At 41.8% G+C, this 13,601-nt stretch overlaps 2 protein-coding genes and 1 long non-coding RNA gene across 3 annotated transcripts in view; 2 read left to right on the top strand and 1 right to left on the bottom strand.

Annotated features, from left to right (window-relative positions):
• The window catches only part of LOC138955221 (phosphatidylinositol phosphatase PTPRQ-like), a 65,710-nt gene that overhangs the window by 49,003 nt on the left and 3,106 nt on the right, over positions 1–13,601 (top strand). The gene's annotated exons all lie outside the window — the stretch shown is intronic.
• Positions 886–12,671, top strand: LOC138955215 (uncharacterized). Its single transcript, XM_070326869.1, has 3 exons — positions 886–1,497; positions 2,097–2,260; positions 12,532–12,671. The coding sequence occupies exons 1-3, from the start codon at positions 1,248–1,250 to the stop codon at positions 12,586–12,588; spliced, it is 471 nt and encodes a 156-aa protein (XP_070182970.1). The 5' UTR covers positions 886–1,247; the 3' UTR covers positions 12,589–12,671.
• Positions 11,282–13,437, bottom strand: LOC138955216 (uncharacterized). Its single transcript, XR_011452146.1, has 2 exons — positions 13,348–13,437; positions 11,282–12,914 (listed from the first exon to the last, which is right to left on the bottom strand). It is a non-coding gene; the product is annotated as an uncharacterized lncRNA (long non-coding RNA).

Raw genomic sequence — 13,601 nt, forward strand, 5'->3', positions numbered from 1 at the left:
TGTGTGTGTGTGTGTGTGTGTGTGTGTTCGTGTGTGTGTGTGTTTGAGAGAGAGAGAGAGAGAGAGAGAGAGAGAGAGAGAGAGAGAGAGAGAGAGAGAGAGAGGTTTGTCTTTCGCTGGGGTATGCAGTGCCTTGGCGTTGCACATCTACTTAATTATAACTGTAATTCGTGATATGTGTTTTATTATGTGATTCAGCGCAAATATTAGTCGTAGCAGTTATAAACTACATCAGTAAAAAGGGTACGGAGTCAATAGAGATAAACAAAAAAATATACTGCTTTTCTGAGAGTTCTGTTCAATGTTTCGCATGCCGTTCTTACAGATCGATACTGTATCTACTACCGACAAAAACTAAACTATATTTATTTCTGTTTTCTGTATGATCTCAAATTCATCGAAATAGTACGGTATTGTGTGTCACATGCGATAGTTTGTGACTTTTGAAAGGTCGACCGTCGACTGGGGTGAACAGGTAATGATACAAACTATGGAATATGTTCCTTTCTATGTTTTTTTTGTTGCTGCGTGAAACGAGACACAACTGCAAGCATTCATTGAATAAGTGCTAAATAAGTCATAGCTGAATCGGCTTTTGAAAATTAATACCCTTTTGAAATAGCGTTTGTATGTACACCTTTAAATGTTGGGACATGCTTAAATAGAACACCTTACAGAGAAAGTCACGCAATTTCAACTCGTCTATTCGATGTGTAATGATGATTTAATGTTCACGTTTCGTTTGTTGTGATGTAAAAGTTACAAGTAGTGCGATGTTGGCTGAACTGTTTTTAAGCCATCACGAGATCATATTAAAGGATGCAGCAGAGAAGAATTAAGGCTCATTTAAAGGAAAAGTCCAAGGTTTTTAAGTATCTCCAAAAACTTGAAAATCGAATGCCAAATGTTACAAACATCTCTGGAAAAATATTTTAAAAATTGAAAAAAAATTGTTGTTGTTGTAGTTGAAGATTTAGTGTTGCGGGGCTAACCAAGACAAGTCGCCTGGGGTCAAGTAGTGGTCACGTGGTTTTCGGTGCACTGTGACGTCGGTGCACTGTGACGTCACAAGTTATTGTGTTGATTCTACCACTAGTACCAGCTTGATTTTCACACAGAAAAGTCACCACTGTATGCCCGAAAAGAATGCCTCGGTGGAGAGCAGCCGCAAACTGCAACAACTCGTCAATGTCCCCAGGCATTTCATAGCACACTTTCCCTCATAAAACTCTGAGTCTCTTGTGGAAATGGAAGAGATGTGTGCAGCACAAGCGTGCAGATTTCAAAGTGTCGGGCACTTTCTGGACACAGATTTCGCCATTTTTCTGCAGCACAAAAGTTGGCGTTTCATCCCTGAAACAAATGTGTTGACCACTGGCAGTGTCTTCCCTTCATTAGTTCATAAAAGTCCGGAGAGGGCAGTATTACGACAAGCCATCGAAACCCCGAGGCGACATACGAACAGCGGATTATCTCACAAGAAGGAATGCGTTGAAGGTCAGAGTACATGCTTTTATTTTCATGCATACGTAAACATTGTTTTGCTGCGCAGCGAATACGAATTGGTGCAGAACAGTGTGTCTGGGTCCGGCTGATATTCGCTGGAGTACAGATGCGCCACAGGCTAGATCTACAGAGTTACAGAACGGTCTGAGCTGAGCTAAGAGTAAGAGTAACAAAACTTGACTAAATGTAAAAAGTAGTCAGGGTTGTGGACACGTAAGACAATGCGTGTGTCACGTTATCTATTCCATTCAGTCACAAACTATCCCCTGATATCAATTCATGAAATTGGCAGCGTTTGCTGGAATCATGGTTTAATGCTATTTTTACCAGATCTAAACTTTTGGTGGATGTGCAACCGGTAAGGTAAACAGACACCTGCATGCTAGAGACAAGAAGATTACGAATTGTGCAGGGAATTAATCTTTCTGCATTGACTTAGAGACGCAAAACCAGTCTAATTGCTACAACATGGATACATATCCAGACGACTTCCAGAGGGTGTCTAAATGTTCAGTGTACTGTATAGATTAGAAGCATACTTTCGAATTGATTTATGCTCACACTCATTTTCTCTCTTCTTTTACTTCCAGACCTTTCATCATCACTCACGGCCACTGGTCAGAACAGGTCACTAGACACAGACACCGTGACCATTCCAGATTTCCCGGTTCTCCGTGATCACAACGCAACTGTTGACCAGTCCTGTTCCTACCGTCCAGAATCACCACAGGAGAAAACCAACGTGCCATTCATCGTAAGATTTTTGTTTTGTTTTGAAAATGAGTGCCTTATTCTAGCTTTGCAAAAAACGAGAAAGTGTCTTTGACAGATACCATCCAAATAATACATTATGAAAACAAGTACAAGTTCATTTCTACTCATGTTAATCGTTTATGCTTTCTGTGCTGAGCGACATATGGATTGAATTTCTTTCGTAACTCACCTCCCGTCAACATGCAAAACTATATCTGTCGAAGTAGTTTCAAATAAAGTTAGTATGCTTCCGAATAAAAAATATAAACAAGAAGGGCAAAGCCCATACGACTCACATGCTTGACCTTGACCTTTACATGACCTTGACCTTCAGGGTCAAGGTCAAATAACTAAACCTAGCAATGACATCATACACTAAGAACTGCTTTACACATTTTTCCTACCAAAATACATGTGACCTTGACCCAAGGTCAAGGTCATCCAAGGTCATGCAACACAAAGCTGTTAATTCAAGACATAGGAAGTACAATGGTGCTTATTGGCTCTTTCTACCATGAGATATGGTCACTTTTAGTGGTTCACTACCTTATTTTGGTCACATTTCATAAGGGTCAAAGTGACCTTGACCTTGATCATATGTGACCAAATGTGTCTCATGATGAAAGCATAACATGTGCCCCACATAATTTTTAAGTTTGAAACAGTTATCTTCCATAGTTCAGGGTCAAGGTCATTTCAAAATATGTATACAATCCAACTTTGAAGAGCTCCTGTGACCTTGACCTTGAAGCAAGGTAAACCAAACTGGTATCAAAAGATGGGGCTTACTTTGCCCTATTTATATATATATACGACTAGTGTCTGTCTGTGTGTCTGTCTGTCTGTGCGCGATGCGCGGCCAAGGTTCTCGATGGATCTGTTTCAAATTTGGTGATCATATTCAGGTACACCCTGGACACAACCTGGTCGATGAGATATTTCAACACGTGCTCTCAGCGCGCAGCGCGGAACCGATTTTGGTTCCACCTCAGCTATTTTGGTTCCACCTCAGCTTACCCGGGCCCCCATACCGACACACCATAGCCGCTACACCACATCACAACGCCAAAGTTCTCGGTGGTTCTTTTTCAAATTTGGACACCGTATTCAGCTACACCCCGGACACAATATCATCGATGAGATATTTCAACACGTGCTCTCAGCGCGCAGCGCTAAACTCATGTTCGTTTTTGTGTTCATTTCACCATTATAAGTAACTCTTCCTTATCTTCTCCAGTGTTTGGCGTTTATCTCCCTTCCTTCGTGTGGCTTTCCCGTTCAGTTGTAAGTTACTATTTATTTTTAGAATGTCACTGCGCTGTCCAGAACGCTTCCCTTGCACCCGTAAGTTGTTCTTACTGTCAAAGTGAAAAGGTCGAATCAATTTATAGCCACGCGAAAAATACACTCTCACCTATCTCTATATATTTATAGATACAGATATGCATATATATATACGGCTTCTCTGTGTGTGTGTGTGTTTGTGTGTGTGTGTAGGCAAAAACCTATGTATTATAGAGTTCTGTTTGTGATGGGGTCTAGCGGCTTTTGTCTGTCTGGGGTCATTTTTGTCCTCAGACTCAGCACGAGTAATTCACTGCAGTTGCTGGCCCGTAGAGTGCGTCTTTCACAAGCAGACATGCTGATTACATAGCGACTGCTTTAACGTACCTCGAGCTTACATAGCCAAGTCAGTGCTCAAAATACGATTTCTTCCCGAATTCCTGATGGTAAAGGGGGACAATCACATTTTGTGTGTGTTTTAACACACGACACAGCTCTCTGAGAGGGCTTTTTTAACTGCCCCTGGTGGCTTTTCCACTCGCCCTGCAGGAGTCCTCGTGATTCTCGGGAGAGAAGTGAAAGTCACTAGAGGGTGAGCTTCAGCTCACTCTTTGTCAAGGGACGCTTTTGTCATCCCTTCTTTTTTCTTTTAACAGTGCGAGACGCCTGCTCATACCAAAGCTCATTTTCTAGTCATTTCGCTTTTAGAGGGTCCTCTACCAAGGTCGCTCACAACTACACACAAACACACTGCTCTCTGAGTACTCCTCACTGCATTTGAACACCAAAAGGCCCTCACAATGGCCACTGCCACCTTTGTCATAAGCGACAAACCACCTTTGGCTACCTCTACCCCTGCTGAATCTATGGACAGCACATTGTGTTGCACACCCCGAAAAAGGTTAAGAGATTCCGACAGCTTCTCTCCAACAAGCTCAAAAAAGACAAAAGAGGGCTCAAACAACCACTCTGACGCTGACGCCAGTGTCAATAACCACAACGCAGCAGTGCCCTCAGAAGACGGGAACATTTCACCTTCCCAAAGCACAGAAGGCGATGACATTTTTAAAACTCAACGCCGCCGTCAGCGGAAGAAAAAAGCACCCATTGCTAACAGTGATGCCGAACAGGCTCTGCCTCAGCCACAGTCAAAAGTCTCACAACCAGTCAAAACTGGGCCCCCTAGACACACAAAGTCAAAAAAGGTGACACCAAGTCTTCCTCCAACCTTTGCACAATACCCAGTCATTCTCACCAACGCGGCTACAGGTCCAGCTATGTTCTCGAAACTTGGGCCATCACTCCAGTGTCGTGTTTTGGTTGACGCGGTCGGTCAGATAGAAGGTGTACGACCTCTGCCCTCGGGCAAATTCTTGATTGCCTGCTGCAATGAAAAACAACAACATAAACTTGCCAATCTCACCAGTCTCGCTCAAGTGCAAATAAGATGCACTATACCAGAGGCAACAACGGAAGGTGTCATCAGACCCATCCCACTCTCTGAAGACCTTGATAAACTTCAACAATCTCTTGAGAAAGTAAAATCTCTTCAGCGGTTAAAAAACCAGAAGGGGGAACTTACTCAAGCTGTCAAAATCACTTTTTTAAAGAAAACGCTACCAGATACAGTGAAGATAGTGAAAACCTTCTTTGCTGTCGAACCCTATGTGGCCCCAGTCAGAAGGTGTACTAAGTGCCAGAGATTGGGACATGGCTCCAAACAATGTAAAGCCAGACAAGACAAATGCCCAAGATGCGGTCAAAAGAAAGACCACCCAGTTGACAACTGTCCAAATGACAAACACTGCCTAAACTGTGGCGGTCCCCACTCGGCAGCTTACTTAGGCTGTCCTGAGCTAGTGCTCCGAAGAACAGCAAACAAAATCCGAGCAGCCAAATACATCCCATATGCAGAAGCAATAAGAAGAGCAAAGTTTGAAATAATGAAAAAACAAAAGAAAGACCCAGATATATCTAATGACTCTGATTCAGAAGTCGATGAGTGCTGTGTGCTGAAAATGGCAGGGGGGAAAAGTGCTCCTCGCGGTGCCAGCAAAGCAAAGAGAAACCTGGCTACCTCCCCAGCTTTCGTGGCTGAGATTGAAAAACAGGATTATAGCACTATCTGGCCAGAACCAACAACAAGCCGCATACGCACAGGAAATCAAGGCGGACCAAGCAACCCTCGTAGTGAAAACCCCATTTCAGAGCAAAATATCGCCCTCCAGAGACCTGGACAAAGAACTGACATAAACCCTATTAATAATGAGTCTACTGTTGCCCAGAAACTAAAATCAACACACAATGTAAAAAAGGCCCCCACAAAAGCAGCAGACAAAACAAAGACAAACAAACAGCCAACAACAAACAATGAGAAAAAGGTTGCTGATGCAGAATCTCAAACTTCCCCCACACACGATTATGATGACTTGTTCATGGATGAACCAAAGTTGATGATTGTTGAGGAAGATGAAACACAAAACACACCAAAGCCACAGTCCGAAGACTGCCTCAGACAACATATTTTAAAAGAAAGCTATGCAAAGATGAAGATGATGAGCGCCGAGAACTGCGGTGAGGTGTTCAAATTCGTCACTGGCATCCTAGCTGCACTTATTGAAGCAAAAACGAATGAAAGCCCCGAAAATGTTCTGACACTTCTGACAGGGCTATATACTGAAATATTTAAGCCAAAGGAAAATCCAACTCCACCAGCCTTAAATAAAATACTTTCCACTCAATGCGCTCTTCTCGGCATTCAGGGAGGCAGATCTGTAACAGAGTCTCAACCCCTTGACAACACAATGACATAGAGAGTTGAGGGGCAGATCAAACGGTCACAACAGACTTTAGGTCTTCTGTGATTGAAATGGATTCAAGAATAAATATACTGCAGTGGAACTGTCGTTCCCTTAACACTGCTCTACCGTACCTTATTAATTATCTTAACCAAAACAACATGTTCAATGTATTATTGATACAGTCCCCACTCTGTCATGCGGGAAAACTCCCCTTCATATCTGGTTTCTTTTACCCACCCGTCACAGATTATCAGATTGATGATACGAGCGGAGCACAAACTATCAAGTACACAGTAACCTATGTCAGAGACAATCTGAAGTACAGTGTTCACCCAACCCCTGTTCCGGCCGACACAAAAATACATTCAAACCTAGTTGAACTTCTGCTGAATGATGGCCCATCCATCTTCCTATTAAACATATATAACAGAAACATTACCAAAGGCCCGATTTTCAGCTGGCTCCCAGAGCTCGACGGAAGACGCACCTGGGTGATCGGAGGAGATGTTAATGGCCGAAACCCCCTGTGGGATGCCAACTTCCCCGATCAGACATGTGCCGTGGGAAAGAGCCTTGCCACCTATATAACGCAATCAAATGTGTACTTACTAAATGACGGATCAGCAACCAGAATACCCGATATCTCAAACCAACACCCCTCCGCCATTGACATAACCTTGGTTAGTCCCACTCTCGGATTAACAACGGACTGGTGCGTTGTGTCAGATAAATTAAAAAGCGACCACTTACCAATCATGATATCCATTATTGGGAAATCACCACACACAGAGCCAGGCCCAAAAGCCTTAAAATACAATTATAAAAAGGCGGACTGGGCAGTTTTCAAGGACGCTGTCACTAAGTCTGCCGATGCACATACCCTCTTGGATGGCAATCCAGAGTCCCAAGAAAGTATCGACAACAAATATAAACAGCTAAGATCAAACCTGCTGAATGCAATGGAATTGTCAATCCCCAAAACAAAACCTTTTATCGGACCCAGTAGAACTGATCAGAGCCCATGGTGGACAGAAGAATGCAGAACAGCCATCAGGTTAAAAAGAACTGCAAAAGAGAAGTATGATCGCTTCAGGTCTGCACAAAACCACAACAATATGAAATCAACTGAAGAACAATGTGACAAAATTATAGACAAAGCAAAAAAAGAATATTTTGAAAACATGTCCAGCAAAGTGAGCGATTACAGAGATGCTGGAAAAATTTGGACCAAAATAAGGAAATTCAAATGCAGACACAAGCAGGCTGAACGTCCTCTTATGCACGAAGGAAAAAAATATGAAAGCCTTCCTGAAAAAGCAGAACTGTTTGCAGATATTTTTGCAGCAGCAAGCCAAACAGATAAACTGTTATGTGAGCAGGAACTCTTCCGTAAGAAGTGGGAGGATAAACAGGACTTAAACGACCCAGAACTCAACCCTTCCTTAAAAATAAATGCTCCCTTATCCATTCAAGAACTGAAAACGGCTATAGCATCGGTGACAAAAGTCCGATCCGCCTGTGGTTCTGATCCAATAAACTATCAGGTCATACAACATTTACCAAACCAAGGATTAAATCTTTTACTGGATTTTTATTCAACATGCTGGAAGTCTGGCCTGATTCCCACAGCTTGGAAAGAGGCTGTTGTGATCCCCATTTTAAAGCCTGGAAAACCAAGAGCTAACCCTTCCAACTGGCGCCCTATATCTCTGACCTCCCATCTGAGCAAAATCTATGAAAGAATACTAAAATCCAGACTAGAAGATGAAATGGAAAGAAAAAAGGTAATACCCCTGTTCCAAGCCGGTTTCCGTCGAGGCAGGGGTGTCTCGGATCACATTGTAAAACTGTCCTCTAAAATTAAGAAAGCTCTCTCACGCAAGAAGTCTCTCTTTGCTGTCTTTTTTGACATCAAAAAAGCCTACGATACAGTATGGCACCAACGATTGTTGTTCAAATTGAAGCAATTAGGCATCAGTGGTAATATGTTTCAATACATAAAAAGCTTTCTACTGAACAGATCCTTTCAAACTGATTATAAAGGTGCCAAATCATCCACTCGCAAAGTTGACATGGGAGTGCCACAGGGCTCAGTAATAGCACCACTGCTTTTTAGCATTATGCTGCATGACATATCGACAATAAAAACACATGGAGCCGAACTGACGCTTTATGCGGATGATATTGCTCTATGCAAAGAGTATCAAAACAAAACCTATAAAACAGAACACAAATTCTCTAAAGAGTGGCAAACAGCTATAGATAACATTGCGAACTATATGCGGGAGAATGGCTTCACTCTCTCTGCCGAGAAAACTGTATTCGTTGTCTTTACAAACCGAAAACTGGAAGATCGAGAAAAGATACAGTTCTCACTAGATAAATCTGTTGTCTCACCCAGTCAGCAGGTGAAATATCTGGGCGTACTTTTCACCTCAAATGGACTATGGACTGCTCACTTAAAGTATCTTTTAAGCAAAGCAAATAAGACCATCAACCTTCTTAAAATACTGGCTGCCCAACCATGGGCAAAGTGCCCAGTTATCCTAACAAACATCACCAGAGCTCTTATAAGATCAAGACTATCATATGGACAGGAGGCCTACTTCTCGTCGGCTCGAAAATGGCTTGATAAGCTACAGTCAGCGGAATGTCGTGCCCTTCGGCTTGCCCTCGGACACCCAAGGCATTCAAAGCAGGCCATTGTATACCACCAAGCAGGATTCCTCCCTCTTGACATGTGGCGGCGTAAGTGCTGCGCAGATTACAATGTTCGAGCCAACACAGTGCAAAACTCAACAAAAGAGGAGCTACAACCGCATTACAATCATGTCCAAAACAAAAAGGCCCACTTTGGCACTACTTTCTCCTCACTGGCTCAATTCAATGCTTCACTCTTTAGTGAAATCAGTGTCGACCCAAATGATGTGGCCCAAAACCCCATATCTCGTGATCCCTCATGGACAATGAAAGAAATGAATTTTGACACAGAATATTGCACAGCTACAAAGGATGATCAGTTATTACTCAGGATACAAGCCCTTGAGCACATTGATACTGTATACAAAGGCCATGTTCATGTTTACACAGACGGGTCAGTGTTGGATGACAAGAAGGCTGGCGCAGCTTTTGTAATCCCCAACGATGACATGACTGGGAAATTTAAACTGTGCAACAGAAACTCGATCTTCTCAGCTGAGCTCCTTGCCATCTGCATGTCGCTTGTTCATCTCAATCTCAAGAACACTCCTCCTCAAAAGATAGCTATATTCTCTGACTCCAAAGCAGCCATTGAAGCATTAAGATCTAACAAAAGATCAAAAAGACATGATCTTGTCATTGCCATAAAGGAGCTGGCAAATAAAATTATAAAAAAAGGAAGCGAGATTAACCTGGTCTGGTGTCCAGCACACGTGAACGTGCCTGGCAACGAGAAAGCGGACAAAGCCGCTAAAGAAGCTGCCCAAGACATAGGCGCCTCCGAGGTAGACCTGCCATTGTCTGCTTCTGAGATCAGTAGCCTTACAGACTCTCTTCTCTGGAGAGAATGGAGGAACAAATATATGCACAAGGCTATAAGCTCTGGCTGGCTCATTCGGGAAGCCCCATCAAAACAGATGAACACCTATAATGCATGCCCACGTGTAATAAAAAGGATTAACCGCCTAAGGGCAGAAGCTGGGAATTACCAATTTCTAGAGCTTAAATGCACCTGTCAATCCGACCTCACCATTGCTCATTTGACTTTGGAGTGTGATTTGAACTCATGCCACTTTCAACCCCTGACTCAGTTTATAAACTCAAATAGAAATATTCTGCTAAATACCTCAAAGGAAAAATTAAGTTATCTTTTAAGTTTTAATAAAGACCTTGGGTGGCAAGGTCCCAAACTTATCGCTGGACTTATGCACACGCACCCACTTGGTCCCTGGATATGAAGAGACGTTGCTGCGGCTGACGCCATTGCTTCTCATACAGCTACTATATATTTTTATCAGAACTTTTAAAAATACCATTTTATATCCAAGTATCTCTTAACACCATTTTTAATTAGATGAGCGAGAGTGTGCGGGGGGCGGGAGGGTGGTGAACCACTGTACATAAAGGGAAAGTTTGTGTGCGTGCCTGTGTGTGTTCTTAATCTAAGACAAATGTCGCCAATGTTTTTACAGAGTGACGTTAAATAAACGATTTTATCATCATCATCTGTCTGTATGTTCTGGCATGTGAGAAGCCACAGCAGATAATATAGGGCTAAGAAATAAGCTCTAAAATTCTCAATCCCGTTTGACAGGACTTCGCCTGCAGAGGTGATTGTGATGAACCGCCACGCTGTCTGTCTCTGTCTCGCGATTCACCCCGGCGAAGCCGGGTATTCCTCTAGTATATCATATATAGGTGAGGTATTCAATCTCAAAAACTTCAGAGAAAATGGGAAAAATGTGAAAAATAGCTGTTTTTTAGACAACATTTATGGCCCCTGCGACCTTGACCTTGAAGCAAGGTCAAGATGCTATGTATGTTTTTTGGGGCCTTGTCATCATACACCATCTTGCCAAATTTGGTACTGATAGACTGAATAGTGTCCAAGAAATATCCAACGTTAAAGTTTTCCGGACGGACGGACGGACGACTCGGGTGAGTACATAGACTCACTTTTGCTTCGCATGTGAGTCAAAAAGGGTATTTTCTGAAATTTTTAATTATAGACCATCACGAAACATTCACGAGTATGTTGTTGACCTGATGGTCTTTATGGTAGACAGCAAGAGTTGCATGTTCAAGAAGTTTAACTTTAAGCAGTACATTTGAAAGAGCAAGGTAATTTAAGGTGGTATAATTTTAATGGTAGGTTCCACTGTAAGGCGACATGGAGGGTATCTTTGACGGACTCATTCAACATTCATACCCATGCACATCACCTCAAACACATAAGCTTTGTTCTTGAGTCAAATTTATTGGCTTCATAAATATTGTGAATTTTTGTCCGTTTGCAGATTGGCTTATCTATGAATTTTTTTCGAAAATATCTTGTGATCTACGTACGCATAATGTAACACGTGAAGAAGAACATAAAAAGTTCGTCAAAAGGAATCTAATTTGCATTTCAACCCATTTGCCTTCCTTATTGTTAATTTTTTCTTCATAAAGACTACTTTAAATTTATAAACAAAATGTTTAACCATTTCAAGGCCTCTGAACACGTTTAAAAAAATGCAGGTCTTCGCTCACTATATCAGATCTGCCAAGGCTCAGTTTACACAGGAAAAATCATCTGTCGACTTGAACACATACCAATAATCAACAGCCTCACTGCTTCTTGGAGCTGGATTTTGTGTGTGGAATGAATTACACATGTGGCGTTTTAGAATATAATTCATAGAAGATGTACATTCGTGCAGAAAGGCTTTAATTTAATAATTAGGTCTTCGTGATGTTCTCTTAAAATAACTAACATGTGTTCCCTTTACCGGGCCTCTGAACGAGTTTTGTGAATGTGCTTTTTCTGTGTTATCAGTGTATTTCTCATCCAGGCATGGATGCGTCCTCTTAAATGGACAGCCCTTCCCGTGTAAACGATTGGGTTCAAAATCTCAAATCTTACCAGGCTTTTACATGGGATATGGCCATCCTTCCGTTTTGAAAAATACCAGAACTGAACACTCTGTATGGGTACTCTCTTTGCGAATGTAGAATTTTATGAATTAATTTCTTTAACGCCACACGTGTAAAACATTCCCTAAAAAAATCCAGCTCCAAAAACCAGTCAGGATGTTTATTCCTGGTATATGTTCAAGTCAAGAGATTTTTTTTCTATGTAAAAGTCTTCGCAGATCTGTGTAGTGAGCAATCCTGTTTTGAAAAAGGACGTGCCTTTAAGCCTGTATAGACGGTTTGATTGTTGAGATACCTGGTGGCAATGACCGCACGGGTGGCAAGAGGTAGTAATGCACAGATGACAACAAACCGACCTGCATTTAAAAAAAAAAGTTAGGAGGCCTTGATAGGGGAAACATTTTGTTAATTTCCAGAATCTTTATGAAGAAATAATGAACGAGAAGAAAGTCTGGCCTTGAAGTAAATGCAAATTAAACTATGTATACTTTTGACAAACTTTTTCTGTTATTATTCACATGTTAAAATGTGTGCAGAGATCGTTAGTTACTTCCAAACAACCATGTTTCAGGCAACAGGCAAACGGACAATACTGGACACAGGCTATGCTGACCGGCTCATGGACTGACTACCTGATGCAGGAGTAGACCAACAGTGAAAAAAGTCTGGAACAAAATGTTGCAGAATGTGAACCATGTACCGGACCACGTGACAACCCAGTATCATCTTCAAACCATGCAGGAATCTGTTCAACACAGTCACACGATTTGTAAAAGTATATTTCAGCCTTCTGTAGCTCAGGGAGTTTGAACCCCACTCTTCATCCGTTTGGGAAAGTATTTCTGATTGTTTTGACTGCACAGGTTGGTAATGGTACTCTGATGCTTCTGCCGAGAAACCCCACTCGCTAGCGCACCAGCTGCCTGTTATGGGTAAGCGACGTGCCTGTATTTCCTGCAAAGCAAGACAGAATAAAACAGCAGCTTAGTTTGAGCTTTTAAGACATTCGTACAAGAGAAAACGTGTACGTGTTTGTTTGGAGAGGGTGGATAGAATCATAAGACATGCTGTGTCTATGTGACGTAGAGCAGGTTTTCAAATTCATGCTGAAGCACTGTGTGATCGCTATTTTTGTTGGCATATCTTACCTTGATTTCAGATAGACTGGGAACCGAAATGAGGATGTTTACATGAATAAACTATGCTGATATGTATGTGTTTAGAAATAAAAAATAGTTTTAATGATATATGATGTTTTTTTGGTTTTTTTTAACCCAATGTGATATTTTCGTATTTGAAAACAAATTGTACACTCTGTTGTCAATTTTACTTTCAGATAAATAAATCTATCATAATGGAAATCATCTGTTTGTGTTGTGTTACTTACCCATTTTGATCAAGGTTGAGTCGTCCATATTCCTGTGTGTACGCATAGTATGCAGTTTGAAGGTAGTAGATGTCCGAGCAAACATAGGAGTTTCTGCACTGACACCTGATAAGTAAAATACACGTATCACTCTGTGATCATGGCAACATGTATCATCTGTATGCCCCGTTCAAAAATTACCTTGAGATTCTAAGGTATACACAGAAATTGCACTGGATCACAAAAACAACACGAACAGTAGTACATGTAATGTA

This window comes from Littorina saxatilis, unplaced genomic scaffold (assembly GCF_037325665.1).
Source record: "Littorina saxatilis isolate snail1 unplaced genomic scaffold, US_GU_Lsax_2.0 scaffold_228, whole genome shotgun sequence".
Classification (NCBI taxonomy): Eukaryota; Metazoa; Mollusca; class Gastropoda; order Littorinimorpha; family Littorinidae; genus Littorina; species Littorina saxatilis.